At 36.6% G+C, this 23,568-nt stretch overlaps 1 protein-coding gene across 17 annotated transcripts; it reads right to left on the bottom strand.

The window, feature by feature from the left end:
* Nucleotides 1-1,396: 1,396 nt before the first annotated feature.
* LOC135582020 (probable LRR receptor-like serine/threonine-protein kinase At2g24230) lies at nucleotides 1,397-19,394 on the bottom strand. Of its 17 annotated transcripts, XM_065116212.1 has the most exons (11): nucleotides 18,456-19,394; nucleotides 18,309-18,380; nucleotides 17,693-17,756; nucleotides 17,208-17,571; nucleotides 15,830-15,884; nucleotides 10,500-10,686; nucleotides 7,350-7,411; nucleotides 6,020-6,123; nucleotides 5,531-5,600; nucleotides 5,091-5,376; nucleotides 1,397-4,549 (listed from the first exon to the last, which is right to left on the bottom strand). In XM_065116212.1, the coding sequence occupies exon 11, from the start codon at nucleotides 4,242-4,244 to the stop codon at nucleotides 1,680-1,682; it is 2,565 nt and encodes an 854-aa protein (XP_064972284.1). In that variant the 5' UTR covers nucleotides 4,245-4,549; nucleotides 5,091-5,376; nucleotides 5,531-5,600; nucleotides 6,020-6,123; nucleotides 7,350-7,411; nucleotides 10,500-10,686; nucleotides 15,830-15,884; nucleotides 17,208-17,571; nucleotides 17,693-17,756; nucleotides 18,309-18,380; nucleotides 18,456-19,394; the 3' UTR covers nucleotides 1,397-1,679. The 17 variants fall into 17 exon arrangements, with proteins under 17 accessions (XP_064972284.1, XP_064972290.1, XP_064972285.1 ...); XM_065116218.1 differs by lacking the exon at nucleotides 10,500-10,686 and having other exon boundaries at nucleotides 18,456-19,393; XM_065116213.1 differs by lacking the exon at nucleotides 17,208-17,571 and having other exon boundaries at nucleotides 18,456-19,393.
* Nucleotides 19,395-23,568: the final 4,174 nt, after the last annotated feature.

Below are 23,568 nucleotides of genomic sequence, written 5' to 3'. Positions count from 1 at the left end.
TTTATTTTACTTTATGCCTTACTATCGTAGTTAATCCTACACATATAAAACACACTTTGATCTAGACAATTATTACTAAGCATGAATCATGTTGTCCGGCATGTTATTGGTCTATCGACGCTTCGTCCGATTCTTCGGCTCATCATCATCTCTTGCGGCCTATTGCCCAATCGGTCAGTTGACCTCTGCAACTCCGATATCTTTGGTGCAATATCCGCTCTTCTTGGCCCGATGCCCGAATCCATGGCCCGAAGCCTTATGTCGATACATCGATCAATCCTTCGGCGCGACGTCCAATCTTCTGACATGTTTCTCCGGCCCAACATGATTCTTCCTGCTTTAAATGTCTCTCCTGATCGAAGCATCCTGCGTCACTCAAAACGCAAATCAAATCATAAACACTTATCAATTGGTTTCATCATCAAAATACGAGATTCAACAGGTGCGACGCTATAAGAGGAAAAAAGAGGCAAGTGATGCACCTGCATCGACATTGTACTGCTCTGCATCCTCTTCCTCCTCTAGTGTCATTTTATATCTCCACATCTTTGTAGAAATTATCATTTTTATGTCATTCATGCATGTGCTATATCTTACGTCAGTAAAATCGATGACATTACGATAAATGAGATTAAATATTTCACTTTCATAACGAGATTTTAATATAAATTTTTTAAATTTAAAAACTGATTTGCTAAGGAGGTTTGATTGTGAAGAGAGTGTCGTAGGATATCGACACTAGTTTTATAAGACGTTAAGATCTTAGGATTAGTCATTTAGAATCAAACCATCTCATTGTCTGTTACACTAAGACAAGTCAGGATTTTATCTTTGATCTATTAACTTATTAAACCATTAAGTCAAATCAAGTATTTGCTTGTTTTCATAGGATCTGCATCGTAAGATTTGCCCTATCTTGGTTTGTTTCACATACTACATGTTTATGTAGGGGAAAAAGAAAATATGAGACGAGGAAAAGGATTCAAAGAGTAGGGGAAGGCAAGGATGAATCAGGTACTCCTAATTCTTAGACAGTGCCAACCTGCTCCTAAGAAATGATGAGGTCAAACCAGACATGAGGTCTCCTACCTAATCCTTCTCAAAGGAGAAGACAACACATCATATAGGGTAGGAGGAAAGCATCTTCCAGAATTGCCTACCAATCAAAAGCAGTTCTGCATTGACTGCTGAATCACAGAGAAAACAGTATACAAGCTGTTGTGTGGAAAGACAACATATAAATTGCAACTATAACACTGCATAGGATGTTTAAAGTATGCTGATCAAGGTCTTGAAACATCTTTTATATTATTAATTCATGACAAGTGTCGACACCTTGTGTGCCGATAAGGAACATTTATTGAACAAAAGCTATCAGCATTGCAACCTAACCATGTCAAGATTAATAGTCAGCAGCTCACACTTGACATTAAAACAGCAGTGTTTCATTGACAAAAGATACAAAGGATAATACAGCAACTCTGCAAGTTGCTCTGCTACAAATTTTGAAGGCAGGCACAGAAGCTACTTTTATGGTTTTAGAGAGAAACCAAGTTATAAGAAGTTAAGAGAATATGACCTGAGCATTTCCATCGTACTACGTTGTCATGATGTACTGTGAACCATATTAGCCAAGAATTAGCTCGAGACCAGTATACACCTGAACTGAATTCTACGATTCAATGCATAATAGTGACAGGTTCGATATCCTTGAGGAGACCAACAATCTGGTGCATGGATGGCCTCTTCGGTGGCAAGTCGGCTGTACATAGATAAGCAATTCTTAGTGCTTCCTCCATTTGTTTCTCTGGTCCTGTTTCACGAATCTTTGGATCAATCAATCTCGAGTACTCATTTCTCCTCACCAGATCCCTTGCCCAATGGACCAAAGTAATCTCCTTGTCTTCGGAGTATTCATCTCCAATCGGTTTCTTCCCTGTAATAAGCTCGAACAGCACAACCCCAAATCCATAAACATCGGTTTTTGTAGTTGCCAATGTGTTTTCTAACTCAGAGAATTCCGGAGGAGTGTAACCCGGTGATCCTCGCGACATATCACCCTCCATGATATTCCCCACTATACTTGATAATCCAAAGTCAGCTAACCTAGACTCCATCGCCGAATCAATATAAATGCTACTTGCCTTCACATCTCTGTGAACTATTGGAGGGAAACATCCATGGTGAAGAAATGCCAATGCCCTTGCAGCGCCTATTGCAATTTTGTGTCTGAATCTCCAAGTTGTCATTCCTTCAGTGGTAATACTCTGTATGCCAGCATTATCTTGTTCCCATGTATCACTGGTCCAATCTTCGGTCGATTGCAGGCCCAGTGGTAAATCATGGAGTAGATTCTGTAGGTTTCCGTTCTCCATGTAATCATATATAGCAATCCTTTGATCCCCAGCCAAACAGTAACCGGTTAAGGACACTAAATTGGGGTGTTTGATCTGACCAAGTCGCTCGAGCTCTTTCGCAGCTTCCTGATCTGTCACCATTGATCCATGAACCAAAACCTTCATGGCTACATGAATGCCTCCAGGTAGAAATCCTCGGTAGACAGGTCCATACCTTCCTTCAGCCAACAAGGTTCCTTTGTCGAAATCGGATGTCGCACTCAAGAGGTCAGCAAAGGTAAAGTTCAGTAACGGCTTCTCGAAGATGACAACAGGGACAGAGGTAGCAAGCTTGACGTCGGCAACCCAAGTTGTCGAATCCGTCTGAAAGTAGAAGGGGCCAGAAATGTTCTGTTCCTCCCGGTATGACGGTTGCTTGACTGTCCACGATGGCGTCCTCTTTCGAAGAGCCAGGGCGAGGCTGATCAACCCTGCTAACAAAAAGAACAGTGACAAAGCCAAAGCCAATCCTAACTTGAGATCCTTGTGTTTGTTATCCACAGATCCAATACCATCCGGGTTAACTGCAATGGGGCAGTCACTCTGTGACCCGATGAATGATGATTCCAGTGTTTCAGGTGAAAATTTCATACCACAATAAGTAAGGTTGTTGAAGGAGAAGTTGAAATTTTCCATCACGGGTAGCTTCTGCTGCAAGGACTTTGGGATTTCGCCTGTGAGATTGTTCACCGAAAGATCTATCCCTTGCAGGTTCTTGGTGCTTAGCTCAGGTATGTTGCCGGTAATATGATTCCGGGAAAGGTCCAATACCTTCATGTTAAGCAACCGAGAGATCCGAGGCGGAATTTGGCCGGTGAGATTGGCTTTCGACAAGTTCAGGTACTCCAGGGAAGATGGCATTTCTAGGAGATGAAACTCCTGGCTAGAGAACTTGTTAAATGCGAGATTAAGATGCCTTAGTGAACTCAAGTCCTCCAGACCAGGGAAGAAGTACCCGGTGAGTTCGTTCATCGACATGTCAAGATAAACCAGAGAAGACCAACTGGAGACGGAGCTGTGATGTACTTGAGAGATGAGGCCATGAAACTGGTTGCGGCTCAGGTCCATCACCTGCAGTGGATCCCGGAACACCCCGAGGGCCAGTTCTTGCAAAAGATTGCCCGAAAGATTGAGATAGGTGATCGAATCCAACCCGGATAAATCCGGCATCTTCCCACTGATCTCGTTTTCGGAAAGATCCAGAGTGCTTAGGTTCTTGAAGGCAACACCAAATCCACCAGGCAAACTCCCGCTTAATCGATTGTGAGAAAGATCGATCGCGACCAGAGAGGTGCATCCAAGAATCGCAACGGGAATGCTCGCCTCCAATAAGTTTCTGCTGAGATTGAGGACCACCAAGCTCGACAGCGAGCCCACCTGCGACGGGATCTCGCGGGTGAACCAGTTGTGCGAGAGGTCGAGGCTTTCCATGAGCTTGAAGTTGCCGAGGTTGCTCGGAAGCGGCCCCGTGATCTTGTTCCAGGAGAGGTTGAGGCTCCTGAGCGAGCTACCCGGTTCCGCGAAGTCCAAAGACAGCCCGGTGATGTTGTTGTGGCTGAGATCCAAGACCCGGAGCTCGCTGAGCTTACCGATGGTGGATTCAGGGATAGGACCGGAGAAGCCGAAGCCGGAAGCCACCAAGCTGACGACCCTCTCCTGGCCGTCGCAGGAGACGCCTCGCCATGAACAGACTCGGGAAGAACTGCCTTCGGCAGAGGAAGGCGCCACCTTCATCTTCCGGAAGAAATCAGAGACGACGAAGGCATCCGTGTTGTTCGGATGCTGCGAGGCCAAGCACCTCAGCAGCAGAGAAATGATCAAGGAGAAGGCAAAGACGCCGGTGCCCATCGGCGGGAAAGGCTGAGAGAAGAATTTGGCTTTTCCTCTTCCTTCCTCCTTGCCTCCAAACTCTCTCTGCTAACTCAAAAGGAGGCACACCTTCTTAGGACGATGAAGTGGCAACCTTTAGACATCAAAAAAACTCCATCTTTGAAGCACCTCGAGGTCCCAAGCCTCCGCTGGCGCCTCTGAGCTCGGAAAAAATGGAGCTTTTTTGTTCTTTTGGGCAGAGCGTGGGAGCTCATGGTTGTCTCGACATGGAGGCTTATGCAAAGACGACAAGGACAACACGGGCGCAGCTGCAGCCTTTTGTCCTGCGAAAGAGCACGACAAGTGATACCTCTGTCTTTCTATCACATGAGAGAAGAGAAATAGAGAGAGAGAGAGAGAGAGAGAGAGAGGGATCAGCAATTATAATCAAGAGATGGGTAATAAATCAAGGGAAGTGAAACCAAAGGTGTTCGAGTCGGAAACTATTACTGCATTTGGTATTTTAAGGCACAAACATCAAACAATCACGTTAGAAGCTCAAAGCATGTGTTTGGGGGAAATCTGAGACACCCAAATCCAAACAGTGCCGTCGTTGGATTCTAATTACTTGGCAATGTAATAGAACCAAGACAATCCAAGTCTACCGGTTGCGTTATTACAACCGATCCATGATCCACACAAATACCAGAAGTGAAGTAATCCTTGCAAACAGCACCAACACACAATCATACAAACACTACAATCCTACCTGCTACATGAACATCTAATGCATTCAGCAAGAACACAGGGTGTTGAATGGTGATGTGTTGATATCTTCCTGTGGAGCGAGACCCAACCACAAGGAGGTGAGTGAAAGGGGCGTACCGGAGTTGTACTAAGGTGTACGAAAGCCAAACAGCAAACAGTGTTTCCCGCCCTCGTGAGCACCGTAACGTAGCTTCCACCGCTCCGCCGCCCGCTTCGCAAACATCAAACGCACCATAAAAGTTCTGAGCCCGACGCCACCGACATCCCAAACGTACGTACCTCCGTGCTTGCGCAGCCTAAAGCTTGGCCTTCTTCTCACACACGACACTTTGAGGACCAGAGTTGATGGCTGTGCGATCGGTATTCTCGTCGATAGATCAGTTGACATCTCTACCGTCCGCTGCTGCAACAATTCAAAATCAATGTATAGTTACTGCAGCAGCCAAAGAACACTGACGATAGATGCAAATCCTAAAAAGAAAGTGGGGGAGGAAGAAGCTAAAGATCAACACCATTTCGGTGGGGATAGACCAAAAGGAATCAATCAGCCAACAAACCATGTTTCCATCCATGCTAGATTGTGAATTCAAAAGTTCCAAGCCACCAACCGGAGAAAATTTTGACAATCTGTAAATGGAACATGTCATGTTTGTGATTCTCTGATTTTTAAAACCATATTCTGAAAGAAAAAACTCAAGCATAAATTTTAATCCGATAACAAAACATAATCATATCAAGTAATATGCAACCGCAGAATTATGCTTTAGAGAAAAATAAAGGTTGGATATTACAAGTTACATTCAAACATGAGCAAAGTAGAATGTAGTTTTCTCCAAATCTACTTTTTTATAAATTCAGCAAGATCGGGCAATAGAATTCTTTGGGATCAATGTCAAATCTACAATACTCGGAAAATTTGTGAAGCATCGCATGTTACCATTCACATATGAGATGACCGAGTGCTGGGAAGAGGTGCATATAAAAGGGAAAAGGAAGCCTAAGGAAGGCAACATGTAAGAGCAATATACTGGCAGAACGAGCTTTACCTGCAGAACCATGTAGAAAGAGAATTTTGTTATTGCGCTATCTCCGTATCTGGGATTTATGATACTTCCCTTGTTCTTCAAGCTGATACTTGACAGCACTATATCTAAAGAAGACGATACAGTGAAGAGAAACACTAGGTAATTTGGCACTACCAAGAATAAAATACTTTGTCAGGGTAGTGAACTGACACATAGAATTGGTGTGATTTAGTTTGCTCTGATAAATAGCTACAACAATGATTTTGGTTGAGTTGCAATTCTTTCTTGCAATTTGCGTATTACGACAGATACAACAAAGGTACAAAAATAGACAACAAGTGGCAAATTTAAACATCCCAAAGAAATGCAAAGTCATGACAATATCTACGGAGGATGAATTCAATCTAGTGAAACTAATCAGAACAAACGGAACTAAATCCAATTTGATGAAATGAAACTGATCATAATCTCGGACTGGCCAGGTTTTGGAGCATATAATGATTAATTCACATTGTTTTCTGCGGTTCGCCGATAAATCAGAGACACCAAGACGCTCGAACTGATTCCTTTTGCAAATATGGAATCGTTGGAAACTCAAATACAAGGAAAAAAATTATCTACACTTATGAAGATCAGGTGGTTGCTCGGTTCAAAATATTAATTTTATCACAAGTGGCAAGATTTGCAACACGAATCGCCAAAACAGAAACATATCAGTCAGACTTTATCCTTATAATCACAAATAGAATTGTTCTCATGCTATGATTCTGATATAACCAGCCTTGAGTTGTTAATTACATGCGAAACTAGAAAGATGACATATAGTTTTCCAGAAACAGAATAAAAGGGGCGGCAGAGTGTATGATATTCATGTCAGTCAATGTACAGTTTTACGCCTGCAAACATCGGAGACAGAATGAAAGTTGTATTTGAACGACCGTTCAGGTTCCACTAAATTGGAAACAATGGCTTCCTTGATGATGATCATTGAAAAAAATAGTTCAAACATACATGAACAAATTCGCATATGTTGTAGAATTAATTTTCATTGTAATTCCTTCTATTTACAGCATAACATAGATCTAACATTCTATCTAAACCTTCATGAAGAACCATCCAACTTGTTCTTTAGGTTTGGCTTTCATAACTGTGCCGGTATATATTAATGTTATGTTTTAAGTTAACTATCAATAGGATTTACTTCCTTGATGACTTTAACATGTTCGGCAAGTCCTAGCGACGAACACAATTCTACAAAGTACAAAAGGTCGATTGTTGGTATACGAAAGCGTACAGCATGTAAAGGATAAACGGTCAGTGTTAACTGAGAGGATCAAGTTTCCAGACAAACCTATAAGTTTACTCCCTTGATGCCTTTCTCATATCCTGCATGACCCAGTGGAGAACTCAATCCTACAAAGAACAAAAGTTAGGTAACTCATATAGGAAAGCACACAGTAGTTGGTATAAGCACTTCAGAATTTGAAAGTCCTCAGGCTTTGCATGTACATACACAGAGAAACACAATAGCCATATAATGAAAAGTACAAATTAGAGATTTAGACAACAGGTAAAACTTTTCTAAAATAAAAATGCTGTACTCATGGCAAGCACTTGATGTAGCTTCCGTATCACAAAATTTCCAGTGATATAATAACATGCAATTAGCATAATATTTTTCTACTGAGGACATCCCAATATACCATTCATACTGACAGAAAGGCACCAGAAATTGAACCAAATGAATTATAATAGACTGACAAGTGTATGTTAAATACCTCTATACTGTCCCTGAAATCACTAGCATGGTAAATACCTACAGCAAGCATGAAAGTTTGCATACAAAATGTGCAGGCACCTTAACTAATACAGTATGGTAAAGCCCTAAATGTATGGGATGGTATTGTAATGAACTAAGCATCCGAGAACCCTAATCACTGTACATAAATAATTTTCATATTAGAAAATGGCAGGTGATAGCTGACAAAACAGATGTTCAAACAAAAAGAAGGATTATCCGGAATGATTATGCGTTCTGCCAATTGGGCACATATTAGAACTTCGGTGGATGATGCTTAAACAATAGATGGGTTGGCTAGCCAAATAAGTTCAGAGGTACCGTTGCTCAATTATATTAGTGAATAATATTTTAACATCACTACATTAGAATGTTCATACATGGATTCTAGCATTGATCCAGACATGATAGTTAAAAGTTACACCACAAATTTTATTGAAACAAGATTTATTTTGGGTCTCAGTGCCAGAACTTAGATAATTCTATTTTAACTCAGTTGGACTTGGGTAATGGCTAGATCTAAACCTACAGAAGATAAAGTCTTCAATGTCTTGTTGAAAATAATTCCTTAATTCTTGATTCTAGACAATAGGTACTTCTCCTTCCTGATTCTGTCATATTAGTATATGGAAGGTTGATAGAAGGAGACTTGTGATGCTATCTAGAGTGCAAGAAAAATTGAAACCTTTTATGTGACCATTACATAATGCAAGGTTGACGATAAATTAATAATATACAGTGGAAATGAATTCCTATTTCATCAATCTGATAGCTGTGCAACTTGAACAATCAGACTACAAATCACCTTTCTTCAAATGCAAGTTTATATAAAGCAAGGATGGAATCACAAGCTCTGCATCACCAGCCATTTCAATTGCATGAACATAAAACCTGGCCAGCAAAGGTGGATCTACACCAAGAGCCATGTGAACTTCTCAATCTTCACAAGGGTAGAACAGACTGGTCTCTCTATGTAGACTAATACTTGGTTTCGTTTAATATTTTAGGAGTGAATATGACCAGTATTAATTCCACCTCTGATGATTGCAGTATAAAATTGTTATGATAATGTCACGCTCTTAATCAGTATGAATTTGACACCTAAAACCTTTATGGAATGCCAAAAAACCATTATATGGTGTTGACATTTTTCTTGGGTACTTTGGAGATCTGCTGATGCATAGAGTGCAGAACCAGGGCAGATGAAACAAGGAATTTGTTTGACTGCTAAAATTTTTATATTTATAATTTATATCATTTGTGACACTTTTGACATCAAACTCACAATTGAAGTCCCAAATATTTATAGACATTCATAAATTTTGGAAAAGAAAAACACAAGAGAAGAGATTTAACATATTAGGCGACAGTATTGGTTAATAATCATGTACACACAGTTGCTATGTGTTCAGAAACTAAGATTATGGATTAATAAATTTTGTCATGAAATTCCAACTACAGAATTAAGAATTGAAACAAGCAACTTAACCCTTCCGTCGAAATTGATAATGCAATATGCATTAAAAATATCATCAAACTAGAATTGCAAAAGACTACAGAGAATTATTGTATAGGTTAATCGGTGATACATATTGACATAAAAGTTAAGAATACTGGAGAACAATGAAGAAATAAACTTAAAACCAGGAGAGTCATAAGTGATTAAAAAAAGGATTTGTGTCTGAAAGAAAAACAAATTGGGATGTGAATACCAAGATCCATAGCTCTCTAATTAATATAGGCTCATACAATCAAAACTGGTCATTTTCAACCACAGCCAGTGAAAGGTATTGAGACCAATGAAATTGATCAATATAAGCCGAAACTTGCCAGACACAAGTTAAATCATAACAGCAAATTCAATAGAATAATTTAAACCAATATTGTTCAATAGTAGAAGTGGATGTCACATGAAAGAATAAATAATTTGAGCAATTCAAATGAAACTCCAATAACTGATGACAAAAGAAAGTTGCATATGATGTCTGGATCTGAAGCATTTATATAACATCTCTACAGTTGCATTGATTTGAATTCATTGTTTAGTAAAGAAGTTCATGTTTGCTTAAAGCAGTTTTACTACAATTTACATGGGAAAGATTTGAGTTGTTGATACTCGCTCCAAGTTTATCAAATGCCTGGATTATGGGATGATGCAGTGCATGATGAGTATTTAATTCTCCTAAATTTCAACATAATAAATTCTCAAGTTATTGATTTAAAGAAGATGGTTTGTATCTTGCAAAAACTATTAAAGCTCTCGATCACCAAGTACAAAGCATCAAGAATTATTGATGTATTATAATTTGTACTTGACTTTTAGAAAATTATGATCAATTAACTAGGTGGCTGAATGATTTAATGCACAAACCATATAAAAGGGGAGGAGAGGAAAATTAGTAGGGTATTTAGTATTTGAAACCATATCAAACTTTTGTATCTTTGAACTACTAATCTTAGTCATCTCTTAAAAAGACAGAGTTCTCTTTTATTCTCTCATATTTCACTTCTTTTTCTCATCCCCTTATCTTTTCTTCCTCTTGATTCACATTATTTGGTGTCAAAGTCTTCCTATGCCAATGGAATTCTTTCTTCTTATGACAACCGGAAAAGACAAGGGTAACATGGTGAATGAATGATGCAACCAAATAGAGATAAAAGGGATGCATAAATCGAAGCACTGTGAAGATAAATTGAGCTTACCATGCACCTTGAGCGTCAAAAAATCCATGGCTCTAGAGACTCAAGCTATGGTTATACAATGATAAATTCAAAGACGTGAATCATTTTCCATCTAGAGAAGTTCTAGGAGACTCATCCATGGAGAGGTTTCTCCGTGCAAATGACAACATCAAGATTTACTTATCGGAGTTCCATGGTCAACTTCAACCTGAAAGTTTTTATTAGCTTAGTGTCGTTGAGAAATTCTTTGAGTACAAGAAGACCATAAGTAAAATGAATTACTACAAGACTTCGATATTATACTTTAATATGATAGGATAAGGTGCAAAATATGCATCTTCAGAGAGGAAAGATCAAGATTTTTATCTTGGACAAAGATGAAATCTCTTCTCCATGAGAATTTTCTTCCATTTCATTATGTTCAAACTCTGTTTTTACAATTTAGCAATCTATAACAAGCTAGCAAAACCATCATCGACTACACTAAAGAATTCTACAAATTGATGGTCTAATAAGATTATAAGATGAAAAAACAACTCATTATAATATATGTTGGCAGCCTATGAGCTATGATTCGGGATGTAGTGAAGATGTAACAATCGGAGGTTATATGATACTTATCAATTAGCACTAAAAGTTGAAACAAAACTTGTTATAATGCTAGTGGATCAAAAACTAGCAAAATCATAAAAAATGCATCTAAGCTAACTCCTACCGGTCATGAAGGACAATTTATTCGCACTAGTCACATTCCTACTTCATATGCAAATAAGTTGGGTATTAGAGTGCCCAAATAGATAAGCTGATGCACACATCAACTTTGCCAAAAAAAAGAAAATGCCAATGAACAACTTAAAGATCTTAGAGAACCAAAATATGATGAAGACCTCGAGGAGGTTTCTAAAGAAATTGCACCCAAAGAAAATGAATGTTTGATAATTCATAGAGCGTTTGCTACTCGAGATAATTCTAATGAAGAATAAAAATGAAATAATATTTAAGACATGCTACAAGTCTCAAGGCAATTATTTTGTTATTAATGGTGGCAGTTGTGAAAATATTGTCTCGAGATATGATAGACAAGCTCAAGCAAAAGATACGACCACATCCAAAACCATATCAGATTGCATAATTCAAAAATAGCAATGAGGTACGAGTGAGTAAATTATGCCTATTTTTCTTTTCAATAGGCAAAAACAAAAAGATAATGTGTGGTGTGATGTAATACTAATGGATATTAACCATATACTCTTGGGAAGACCATGGGAACATAATAGGTGTGTTATCCGATAGAAAGAACACCTATACTTTTAAATTAAATGAAGTTAGAATTGTGCTTTTGCTATGGAAAGAGGAGTTTGCTCCCACACCTTTAACCCAAAGATAGGAAAATAACTTCCTCACCTTAAATAAGTTTAAAAGAGAAAATGAAGTTGCATTTATGTTAGTTGCTAAATAACACATGTAGCCAAAATTTAAAGACATTAGCTTTGAAGAATTTCCTAGTGCCTACCTTCTCTTCTAGACATTCAACATCGAATTGTTCTAATTTTAAGAATAATCTTGCTAAACAAATCTCACTATCGGATGAGTCCTAAAGAACATGAAGAGTTGAATAGACAAGTTATGGACCTACTACACCAAGGTTATATTTAGAAAATTTTGAGCCTATGCATCGTTCTGGTTCTATTAACTCCAAAGAAGGATGAAACTTAGCCGATGTGCGTTGATAGTCGAGCTATCAACCAAATCACTATCAAGTATAGATTCCCTATTCCACGTGTGGAGGATATATTTGATATTCTTGTTGGCGCATAATTTTTCTCCAAAATTATTCAAAGAAGATGTTGTCACCAAATTTATATGAAACCAAGGGATGAATGAAAAACCATGGTATGCAATTTCGAATGATACCACCCGGTACGGGTGGTACGTACCGGTCCGATGGCATACCGGTACGCGGACCATCCGCTACCGAACGGACCGTGCGATTGTGCTACAGTGCTACCATTCGGTACAGTGCTGCAGTAAGAGGAAATCGCTCGGTAAGTCCTGGTGTACCGTTCGGTATGCCCTGGTGTACCGCTCGGTATGCCGGTACCGTACCATACCAAGCCAACCTCGAAACACCGATACGGTACGGTATTGCATACTTTGTGAAAAAAACTTCCAAGATTCAACAACTTTCAAGACCCAATCTTGAAATTGATCCCACAACAAAGTATATTGATACATTGTATCTCATTAATACAACAATGTCATGATGGTTGTAGTTTAATCATCATGAATCACATGTGTCCGAGAAGATTATGAGATGATTGTCGCATGTATTAGTGCGAAGAATAGAGAATATTAGAAGTTCTATTTTCATCACTAATCTACCACTCCATATCATAAGATTGATCATCATACTACTACTCGAAGAAGAGTGACCAACTATCTCCACCCTGTTGTTGGCCGTAAGATTATCCATAATACGACAGTTGTAAATATGATGAGCTTTGCTATGTGTTAAAATAAGTTAAAAAAGGGGGAAGGACTATTTGAAATAAGATAATCTCAGCCTTTAATTAGTAATGGTCAAAATCGAACCATTACCGATATGGACCCCACATCGCTCAATACGGGGTCATATAACATGTAATGCTCGATATAGGATGATCCGCATATCAATCCCCTATCAGACCACTACATACCGTTCGTACTAGGTGGTGTACCACGGTACAATGAACCTTATTCCTATCAACCTTAAAAGAAAAAAAAAAGCTATATGTAAATTTCAATAAGTGCTCATTCATGAGAAGATTAAAATTATTCAAAGTTGCCCAACACCAACAACCTTACAAGATGTTCGAAGTTTTCATACGTTGGCATCCTTTCATCATCGATTTATTCAAAATTTAGCACTATTGTAACCCTTTGATTAATTGTATAAAGAAAGGAGTGTCTCAGTGAACACCGAGGCAAACAATAATTTTGAACCATAAAGGGTGAAATTATTAACTGCTCCCCTTCTTGCATTATCGGATTTTTCTAAAATATTTGAAGTTGGTTGTGATATCTCTCATGTGGGTATTTGTGGAGTACTTAACCAAGAAGGCAACCACTTATATTCTTTAGTAAAATCTTAGAAAGAACTATTCAACTTATGATATTGAATATTATGCTATTATTCAAGCACTTGGACATTAGAGACCCTATTTAATTCAAAGAAAATCTTAAATTCTGATCAAGAAGCTCTTAATATATAAATCCTCATGCAAATCTCGATAAATAATATTCAAGATGATTAATATTTTTACAAGAGTATAATTTATTTTAGAGCATAAAAATAGAATACGTAATAAATAGTAGATGCTCTTAGTCAACAATTGGCGCATCCCAATACTATGTGTGCTCAACTAAAAATAATTTAATACAATAAGAAGTACTTACCTTAATCATGAAGATTTTTGTAAAATATAAAAGTTATGCATTAGGAGTCATAATGAACATTATATTATCGAAGATGGTTTTCTCTTTTGTAAAACTCAACTTTATATTCCTAAATATTTTCTGAGAGAACATATTATCAAAAGACTATAATTTGTGGATTGAGATATCCTTTTGAGAGAGACAAAATAGTCCTTATCAAAGCAAAATATTTTTGGCCTACAATATGCTAAGAAATTACATGTTATAGGAAGTGATGCAAATTGTGTCAAACCTCAAAAGGATAAACTCAGAACCTTGCTGCATAAACACTTTTACCAGTTCTCAATGCTTTGTAGAAAGAAAGATTGAGTAATCTACTATGATGCTTCGTTGCAAAAAAGCCAAAACAATGAAATATTATGCTACCTCACGTTGAATTTGCTTATAACACTATGATTAATCATTCTACCATCAATTGTTCACTGGAGATTGTTTAGTATCATATTTTATCTCCTATCTAGACATTACTAAAATACCTGAATCACCTTTATTAAGTCAAAAGAGAGGGTTTACCTATTACCATAACAAAAATTCATGAAGAAATCAGAAAGAAGCTTAAAGCTAGCAACCAAGTTTACAACAACAAAAAAAAGAACAATAAGCATCATCATGTGAAGATCTTTGAAGGAGGAGATCTTATTTCGGTCTATTTGAAAAAAGAATATTTTTTAACAAGAATTTACAATAGACTAAAGAAAAAAGAAAATTAACCCCTTGCAAAGTTCTCAAGAGAATTAATGATAATGGCAATGCTTAAACTTCCTCCCAATGTTCACACTTACACTGCATTCAAAATCAAGACTTATCAATTTATCATAAAAAAATGATTAGAAAAATTCTTTCTCACCTAGGGAGGATGATGTAGTGCATAATGAGCATTGAATTCTCCCAAATTCTAACATAATAAATTCTCAAGTTCAAACTCATCAAATTTTAAGAAAATCATTTGTACCTTGTAAAGACTATTAAAACTTAATTATGTATTACAATTTATGCTTGATTTTTAGAAAATTATAATTTATTAACTGTGTGGTTGAGTTATACACTATACAAACTATCTATAAAAGGAGAGGAGAGGAAGGTTGATATGATATTCTAGTTTGAAACCATATCAAATTTTGTATCTTTGAGCTACTAGCTCTTAGTCATCTCTCGAAAAGAGAGCTTTATTTTATTCTCTCATATTTCACTTCTATTTCTCACCCTTCTTTTTCTTTCTCTTGTTTCACATCAAATTTTCTATCTCTCAAAACCCAATATCAACAAAAATCTACAAGTCAACATGTGCACATGTCATATGAAAAAAAAAATCCTTGGGTCTAACCTTGCATCAATATAACAAAGAGTGGGGACTCCTTTAGATAATCCACGCAGACATACAAAGTTGATCATAACTGTTGGCATAAACTATATCTTCCAAAGGACAAAACTATGAATATTGGCAAAAAGAAAAACAAACCATCACCTTCATTACGAGTAATAGATCTCCATGTGAAAATCATGAATTATAGGTGACTTACTCATGTAGGCTCCTACTTGGTGGTTTCCTCAGGAATCATTTGGGATGTGCACAAATATGGAACCAATCTGTCTATAGAAGCACTTTTCTCTACAACACCCAAGAAAATTATTAACTGAAAACTAAAACAATCATGTCAATAAGTCTTATCCCAAGCTCAAGGACTATCAATGCACCCATGATCCCCAATTGGATATGTCATCTAGTTCCTAACATTAACATACGAAATTTAGTTTGTCTGGTCTCCTTTTCTCAAAAGAAAATGTTTGTTCAGCAAACATTGTCAAGAAGATAATAGATCATTGTAATTGAAATAACCAAATGCTAAGTTTGTCTGACAGTAACCAAATGTAATTACCTGTGGTCGCTGGATGTGCTTCTGTTTAGTCTTTGTTTAACGTCACCACCATTCACTGGAAATTATATTCCATTAGTACAGCAGAAGAAAGCTGATGCATATATGTCAAAAATCTGACTTTGTGCATATAAATAAAAAATCTGATGTATATATGCTTAAAAATCTGACTCATTTAAGCATAGTATGCCTGACTCTACCACTGTTAACATCAACAATCATCTGGATGTTGTAGGATGGGAAAAAGTGAAACTAGACAATGGAATAGGGGATTATATCTTCAAAGTAATCAAATTGAACCAATATCAAGTCATTTTAACTGTCTTATGGCTTAGACTTCACCTCAGGTAAACAGTGACTCACATTGAACAAAAGAGAATCACCCTCTTACCGAAACAAACTAAACTATCAAAGACATGATCCAAAACAGATCATAACCAATTATGTTACAAAAGATGAGATCATTCTGAGGGTAACTTGAAAAGAAAAATATATGATGAGGGAAAACAGTTTAATATAGGATAGTCCAGAACACACCTACAGATGGCCCGGTCAAATGAGGTATGTCAAATAAGATTAATAGTGTGAGGACAGATAAGATGAGGACCTAAAAGAAACTTCATCTCAAACAAATAAAATTATATTACTGCTCTTAGATTAATTAGGATATTGAAATAAGCAAAGCTCGATGGCACAAAAAGATCAATTTAATTAACCCATAAAAGTATGAAAACTATGGCTTGTATTCTTAATTCTTAAGTGCAACATTGGCACTATGACCTCCATTATGTTAAGTCCTGTGACAAAGAAGATTTCTTTCATGGAAGGATTTAGAATCAAAGGCACAATCATGTGGCACCTTATTGGCTTCATGATAAGCATAGCCCGACTAAAGAAATATTGAGATGGAGGTTGGATGCACCAAGTGGTCCACTGCCGGTTCATTTTGATAAATGACAACATGAACATCATTTTTCATAGGATGGACTGTCTCAAGACATGTTAGATTTTATCTACCATAGCTGCACCTATGGATAGCAATTATCCACTCACAATATCCAAATCATCATGATGGGGTGCATCCCAGCTACCAATAATGGCATCCAAGCAAGGTAATCCGGATATCTAAAAGAAGAGAAGGTTCAATTGTTAAAGTTCAATGAGAGCATATGAATGTTTGGCCTTGAATTCACCTTATATATGCCTCTTTGTTTTATGGTTACAGACATAAACAAGGGATATAAGTGTGTATTAGTACACTAACCTATCCAAGCTAGAACATTGCTTTCCATTTGTCATGCCATCAAGAAAATATTATGGTAAAAAGAGGACGAGCTCCATGGTTCTTCTCATAGCTAGTGATGAGAGCCATCGTGCATACCTTAAGATTCTAAAACTCCTTCAGAGGTATGTGTTCCATGTCACAGGCATGGAATTTATAGATACCAACTCTATATTTCTGTGTTGCAACCAAGAGTTTAATAAGATCCATCTTTGTACGGTCAGGCAGGTCCTGTTATATTCGAACAATTCCTATTACATTTCTCTTCCACTTGGAAATTGCTTGCTGCTAAAGCATCCAATCAAGACAAATCCAGTTGAATAATTTGCTTTAACGATCATATCTCGAAGCTAAAACCCTGATCCAATAAACACATACTTCAAGATCCTAAATTTAGCTTCTTCACCTATAATGCACAAGGTCCAAGAACTGCACCATTTCATGATGAATCTTATGTTGTAATCTGTAAAAAAATTCATATTATCATAATCTGATTCATCGGACTAACAATAAACCATCTTAAGTGGTATAACAAACTGAAGCAACAAGAGAAGAAGAGAAGAATGTCTAGCCAGAAGACCTACCACCAAAGTGAAGAAAGCAGTAGAAAAGTCATCTTCTTCCATTGTTTCAAAAGAATCAGTCAACCTACCACGAGGAATTGTAGACCACAGGCAAAGGTGATATTCCAAAACAAAAACATAAAGAAAAAAACTTGTGGGGACAGAGAAAACACTAAGCACAATGATGTTTTGTGGTAACAGCCTTCCTTGAGGAGAGAGAGAGAGAGTGGTGGGCAGAAGGGAGAACGACAGCCAAGAAAACGAAAAATATCGACCACAGATTATTTCCAGTCAAAAGCGACACTTTCGTGGAGTAAGCTGGTGCAGCGATGATGCCACCGTCAAACTGGGATTCAACGACAAAAGATCAAAAGCACCTACAACATGCCAGATATGGGAATGCCAAGAAACACCGCTTATCTTCCCATTCCATCGGCCCAACAAAGGCATGTGGAGAAACAAAGTCGAAGATGGTGAACATGAGCAACACTTCCCAAACCAAGCATCGACTACTCATCAAGAAGAAAAGAAAGAAAGAAAACTCTAGTGCGCCATTATCCGAAATAAGAGACAGTTCTGTCGGAAAGGATGGAATCTTTATGCTCTAAGGTTGTCATAACAGGGAAACATCGCTTACGGATCATGGCGTGTAATGAATCTTTCTTCAACTCAGCAAAGCAACGACCGATGAGTGCGGCGAGGTAATGGTCTAAGAAAGGGGGCAAAGAGTTAGAAGGAAGAAGAAGACATACTGGGAACTCATGGCGTGTCATCAAGACTGAACCTTTCTCCGACGTGGTGAAGCAACCGTGGAAGACGGTAGAGATGAACTTCGAGATCACCTTCCCTCCACAAATCCCTACAGCTTCATCCCATCTTCCTTTCCGAAATACTCCAAATCCTGTCCAAAACAGGCAAAAAAAAAAAGAAGAGACAAGGAAGAGGGAGAAAAAAAGGGCAAGCAAACAACAAAGAAGACAGAAGAGAAAGAAGGGCAGGACGTGTCAAACAGTGGCTCCCGTCAAGGCCGCACACTCTGTTGAATGAGAGGCCTAGTGTACTCTCCTCTCTCTCTCTCTCTCTCTCTCTCTCTCGCTCGAATCCAACCCACGCAGAGACGGACAGTCCCCTCCCTCCAACCCACCTGCCTTCTCAAAAGTCACGCTTCCTCCTGCACAATTTCCTTAATTATCCGAAAAATCTGACCAACAATTTCTTGAACAAAGGCAAATAATTAAGAAAAGAAGCCATTTAGGCACGCAACGCCAAGAGATTTAACGACATCAAGCATCGGTCTCTCTTCGCCCGGAGAAATCCGACGGGCGGACAGGCAGATAAGATAAGACCGACAGCACAGCAAAGCGAAGCGAAGCACGGATCGAGACGAAGCTCCCGAGAGGAGATCGGCGACGGATAAGCACGGAAGGGGAACGGGATCGCATCTCCAGGCATGGCTCAAAAAAGGAAGGAACAACAAAAGGCTGACAGGAAGAGAAGTGAGCACGCAACGGAAACAGCACCGTCGCATGCCATTTTCCCCCGCTGTGTGCTCACTCTCTTCTGTCAACCCCCCTCGCATGAAATCTCCTCCTCTCGAGATCCCATCCCTTCCTCCTCTCTCTCATCTGCCTGCAAAATATAGGGTTTGGGGGAGGAAGTTCTCTCTCGCTCTCTCTCCTTCCGGTCTTGAGGTAATAAGCTATTGGAAAACAAAAGAAGCGAAGATGTAATTTGAGTAAATAGGAGGGTTGGGAGTTGTGGGATAGAGTAACAAAGGGTTTTAATTTGATGATGACATGTCATATTTATATAGTCTGATAATAATAATAATAATAATAATAATTAGTTATCCGATATATTCTAATTTTAGAAGGTGTCAATTAATTTAATTAGTAAAAATTTTGATGATTTTTTTTAATAAGATTCTGAAGTTAAATCTAATCTTCTTCATTTATTCTCTATTAAATTAAATTAAATTAAATAAAAATAAAAATAAAAGAGGTGTGGATTAGGGGACGTACGTGTCGATCAGGGGGAAGAAGGGGTGTCGATGGGCCCCGCTAATGCCGGTGCCGTGATGAGCGGATGGGACTGCGTCACTGTGCGGATTACAGGTACGAATTGCCGGTCGCTTATTATTATTTGTTACCGCTCTTTCCCGACCCCCAGTAAGACTAATTAGGAGGCCACGTGGGTCCCACGATACGATTTGTTCCTTTGGTTCGACATTGACTTTGTGTTTGTGAGTGCTGACTTTTGTTAATGGAGACGTTCTTTCGAAACTTCAAATATGGGCAAAAATTACTTTTTAAAATTATATGAGATTTCGACCGAGTAAATTATCGAGAATATCTATTTATTTTTATTTATATAAATGTATTCTACTCATAACTATTATCAAGAATAGAAGGCTTAAATAGATGGGATGATGGTTTATGAAAATAGAAGGTTTAAATAAAAATAATATTATCAAGAATTCCACGAAAATATGGATGGTTTTGTTTTTTTAAATAAGATATAAATATTAAAATATAGTAAACTATATAACTATAATGAAATATATGATCGAACAAACGACCAACAAACTCATACTTTGTAAGACTAAGTGCAAAAAAGTACAATGACTCAAAAAATAAGTAATGATCTAAGACGGTAAGACAAGTTGAGTTCAGACAACAAGACTAATTATTATTATTATTATTATTATTATTATTATTATTATTATTATTATTATTATTATTATTATTATTAGTACTGAACTATTGATTGCATACTTAATGTCTTAATTTGTCTTAAAAATAATATATATTTATGTTTGAGTTAAAAATCCATGTTTTATACACAAACAAGAAAACCACCATGGCATGATATTATTGTAACCTAACTGACTGTTATTATTATGTTAATCATTTTGTTGGTCCCTTTCTTTGTTCAACCACAATTAGGTTTTCAGTGCTTATCAACATAACACTTGTAGAACCTTTTGTAAGTTCAGCTGAAACCTAACCTAACCATTATTTGCACCTTTTTTTCTGTCATAAATTTTGTCTCTCAAGTGACCATACAGCCAACACAATCTTCAATTTTAGACATTGATGGCATATCAGCCTCAGTAATACCAGCTATTAAAACTAATGCTAGCAAACCTCAAGAACAACTTTATCTTCAAAGTTCAACAAATAATGTATGTACAATATTTATTCCACTTGAGACTAAGGCTAGCATGCTGATTTATTTCCTCCATGAAGATTCTAATAATATTGTTTTGTTGATAGTTGGATGATAGATAAAAACATTCATATGAGTGATCCAAAACAGTTGGGACTTGTTGTTGGATTCTATTTTTGTGTAGAGTAATTATAATTGTTGGAATTATCCATTTGTTGTTCACCTATTGCTCTCACCAAAGATTTAAGATTCCAAAAGATAGAAAGAGACTCAGACAGCCATCCCTAAATTTTGGAACTTCCTTTTTATAAATAATCATGAAAGTGACCATTATTAAGGTAGATGGCTTTGCTCCACCACCCCAAAAATAAAATAAAATACAACTTGTATATAATAATTTCATTTTAAAATTTAAATTAATAAATCTAAACAAATCTTCATTTGCTTTTTTGCTAGAAGGACAATAGCTCATGAAAGAGTTAATAATCATAGTAACCAATTTGGTGACCAACTCTTCTATTCCTCCAAAGAGTTGGAAGGGAAGAATTTAGAGTGTTGTTTGTCTTCTTATTTTTTCCATCTAAATAAAGAGAAGAAAAAAAGGTGTTTTTATTTTATTTTATTTTGGAGTGTCTTTCCCTTTTTCTTCTCTTTGTTTCTCTTGGGCTCTTCTCTACTTTATCATGCCTTTACTCCTCTCATTTTTCCTTGATGTGATCAAACATAATCTCTGAAAGGAGATGGTGCACCAACCACATTGTATTGTGTTCATGTTGTTGCATAGAATCATCCTTATCTAAAGGATTGTGTGGCCTCTCACAACCCTCTCGTGTGTAAGACTCACCACAGTTTTGCATCACCTCTTATAAGAATTCGGATTAATCTTGAGAAATACTCTCTTGGTAGCATTTTGAGCAATTTATCAAGAAAAAAAGAAACCCGACAAATAATCAAAAGATATAATCGTTTTCGATAATTACCGATTACTATACTGTGTTTCGAATGATTGTATCGATTACTTCGTTCTTTCTCGGATCAAAGAAAAAAATAAATTAAAATAAATTTCTCATAAAGAAAGCATTGTTTATAATTAAAATGTACTCATTTTTATAACTATGAACACATGAAAAAGGAGAGAGACCGATCACACCAATTATGCTTGCCATAATAAGTTTATGGACCATGATATATTTACGTTGATCGAACCACTCCAACAAAGTTTGGTTGATATGGGAGACCCATAAATGTAGGTCACATCACAATATGTTTTCTTGTTGGAATTCTTGAGTTGACAAACCCATCAAGAAAGGCAACCTTCGATGAAATGCTCGACCAGTGGTACTGATTTGGTTTGCACAGAGATGAGACCTTTTAACTGTTCCATTAGTACAATCTTAAAGTATTGAATATAATCATACAATAATAAAGAGAAGAAAAGAAAAAAAAAAAAAAAAAAGATAACTCTCATAGTTCTAATGAGCACGAGAGGTAGCAACCTAACATAGTTGGGTATCAAGATTTGATCGGCTTTGATAATTAAAAAAATATGATCGAAGAAATATCGCGAATGTCGATCCCAATATCATGTTATATTTTATTCGTTATTGATATTAGTTAATGAGAATTTAAATAAATTAATTATAAACTTATGTTATGGAGATAAATATAAAATGACATAAAATATTTAAATTAAGTAGGATCAAGATTAGATATAGGAGATGTGATCTCAGTAATATTAGGATTAGAATAAAGTATTCGATAATAAATTTTATTATGTAAAAAAATTAAATATATTAGGGCAAATATTTAATAAGATGAAGATATGGATGAAAGTATAGAGGCTAAAATTGATAGAGGTGTCAATGTGATCATCAAGTTATCATTATATTTAAATAAAAATTTCAGGAAATAGTTATTAGATCAAAAATATTTTATTAAAGGAACGACATATATAAAGAGCTTATTGTTGCTGAAATTAATATACAAGTTTAATAAGAAAGATTAAGAAAAAATATTTTCATTCACAAGAATTATTTTAAATAAAATGAGTGTATGTTATGGTTAGAAAAGTTAAAATAGCTATAATTAATGGTATGAAGAAAAGATGTTATTATAAATGATAAATAAAATTATTTAATTTTTTATTTAATCGAAGATATGACTTTATGCATAGTATAACGACGATAGGACATATATGCAACTGACATCAAATAGTTGAAATATTAAGATGAAATAGTATCATTCCATCTCATCCCAAACCCATATAATCCCAAAAATGATATTGTTTAGGATATCATTTCTATTGTTATCTTTTTTATTCTTTTTTTATTTTTTGCAAATTGAGGGTTAGTTAGATTTTATATCCCAACTTTATTTTGAGTTGGAGGAGGCTTAAATAGATATTATAAGCCTCTTTGCCTAATGGGTTTGGTTTAAATCTCATGTGTATTCGACCCGTTTCTTGGCTTCTTAGCGGGCTTGAGGTTTTCATTCATTAATGGGCTAACGCACTATAGACTTATGCTTATAAGAATTTATTTATGGACTTCATTTACCTGAGTAAGACATCTTTCCATCAAATGACGTTTGAAGGAAATTTACTAAAGTTTACTAGAATATATCAAGAATTATCAATCAAAGAATAAATCATAACATGAATATTATAAATATATTTGTAGTTGTTTGAATTATATATTGATTGGAAGCTAACTATTATGCTGAGGTGAATC

The sequence above is a fragment of the Musa acuminata genome, chromosome BXJ2-7, assembly GCF_036884655.1.
Source record: "Musa acuminata AAA Group cultivar baxijiao chromosome BXJ2-7, Cavendish_Baxijiao_AAA, whole genome shotgun sequence".
Classification (NCBI taxonomy): Eukaryota; Viridiplantae; Streptophyta; class Magnoliopsida; order Zingiberales; family Musaceae; genus Musa; species Musa acuminata.
This window is presented reverse-complemented; position numbering and strand designations above follow the sequence as displayed.

Bases quoted from the DNA above. Each gene is read 5' to 3' on its own strand.
- LOC135582020 (XM_065116210.1), bottom strand. From the start codon at position 4,244: ATGGGCACCGGCGTCTTTGCCTTCTCCTTGATCATTTCTCTGCTGCTG.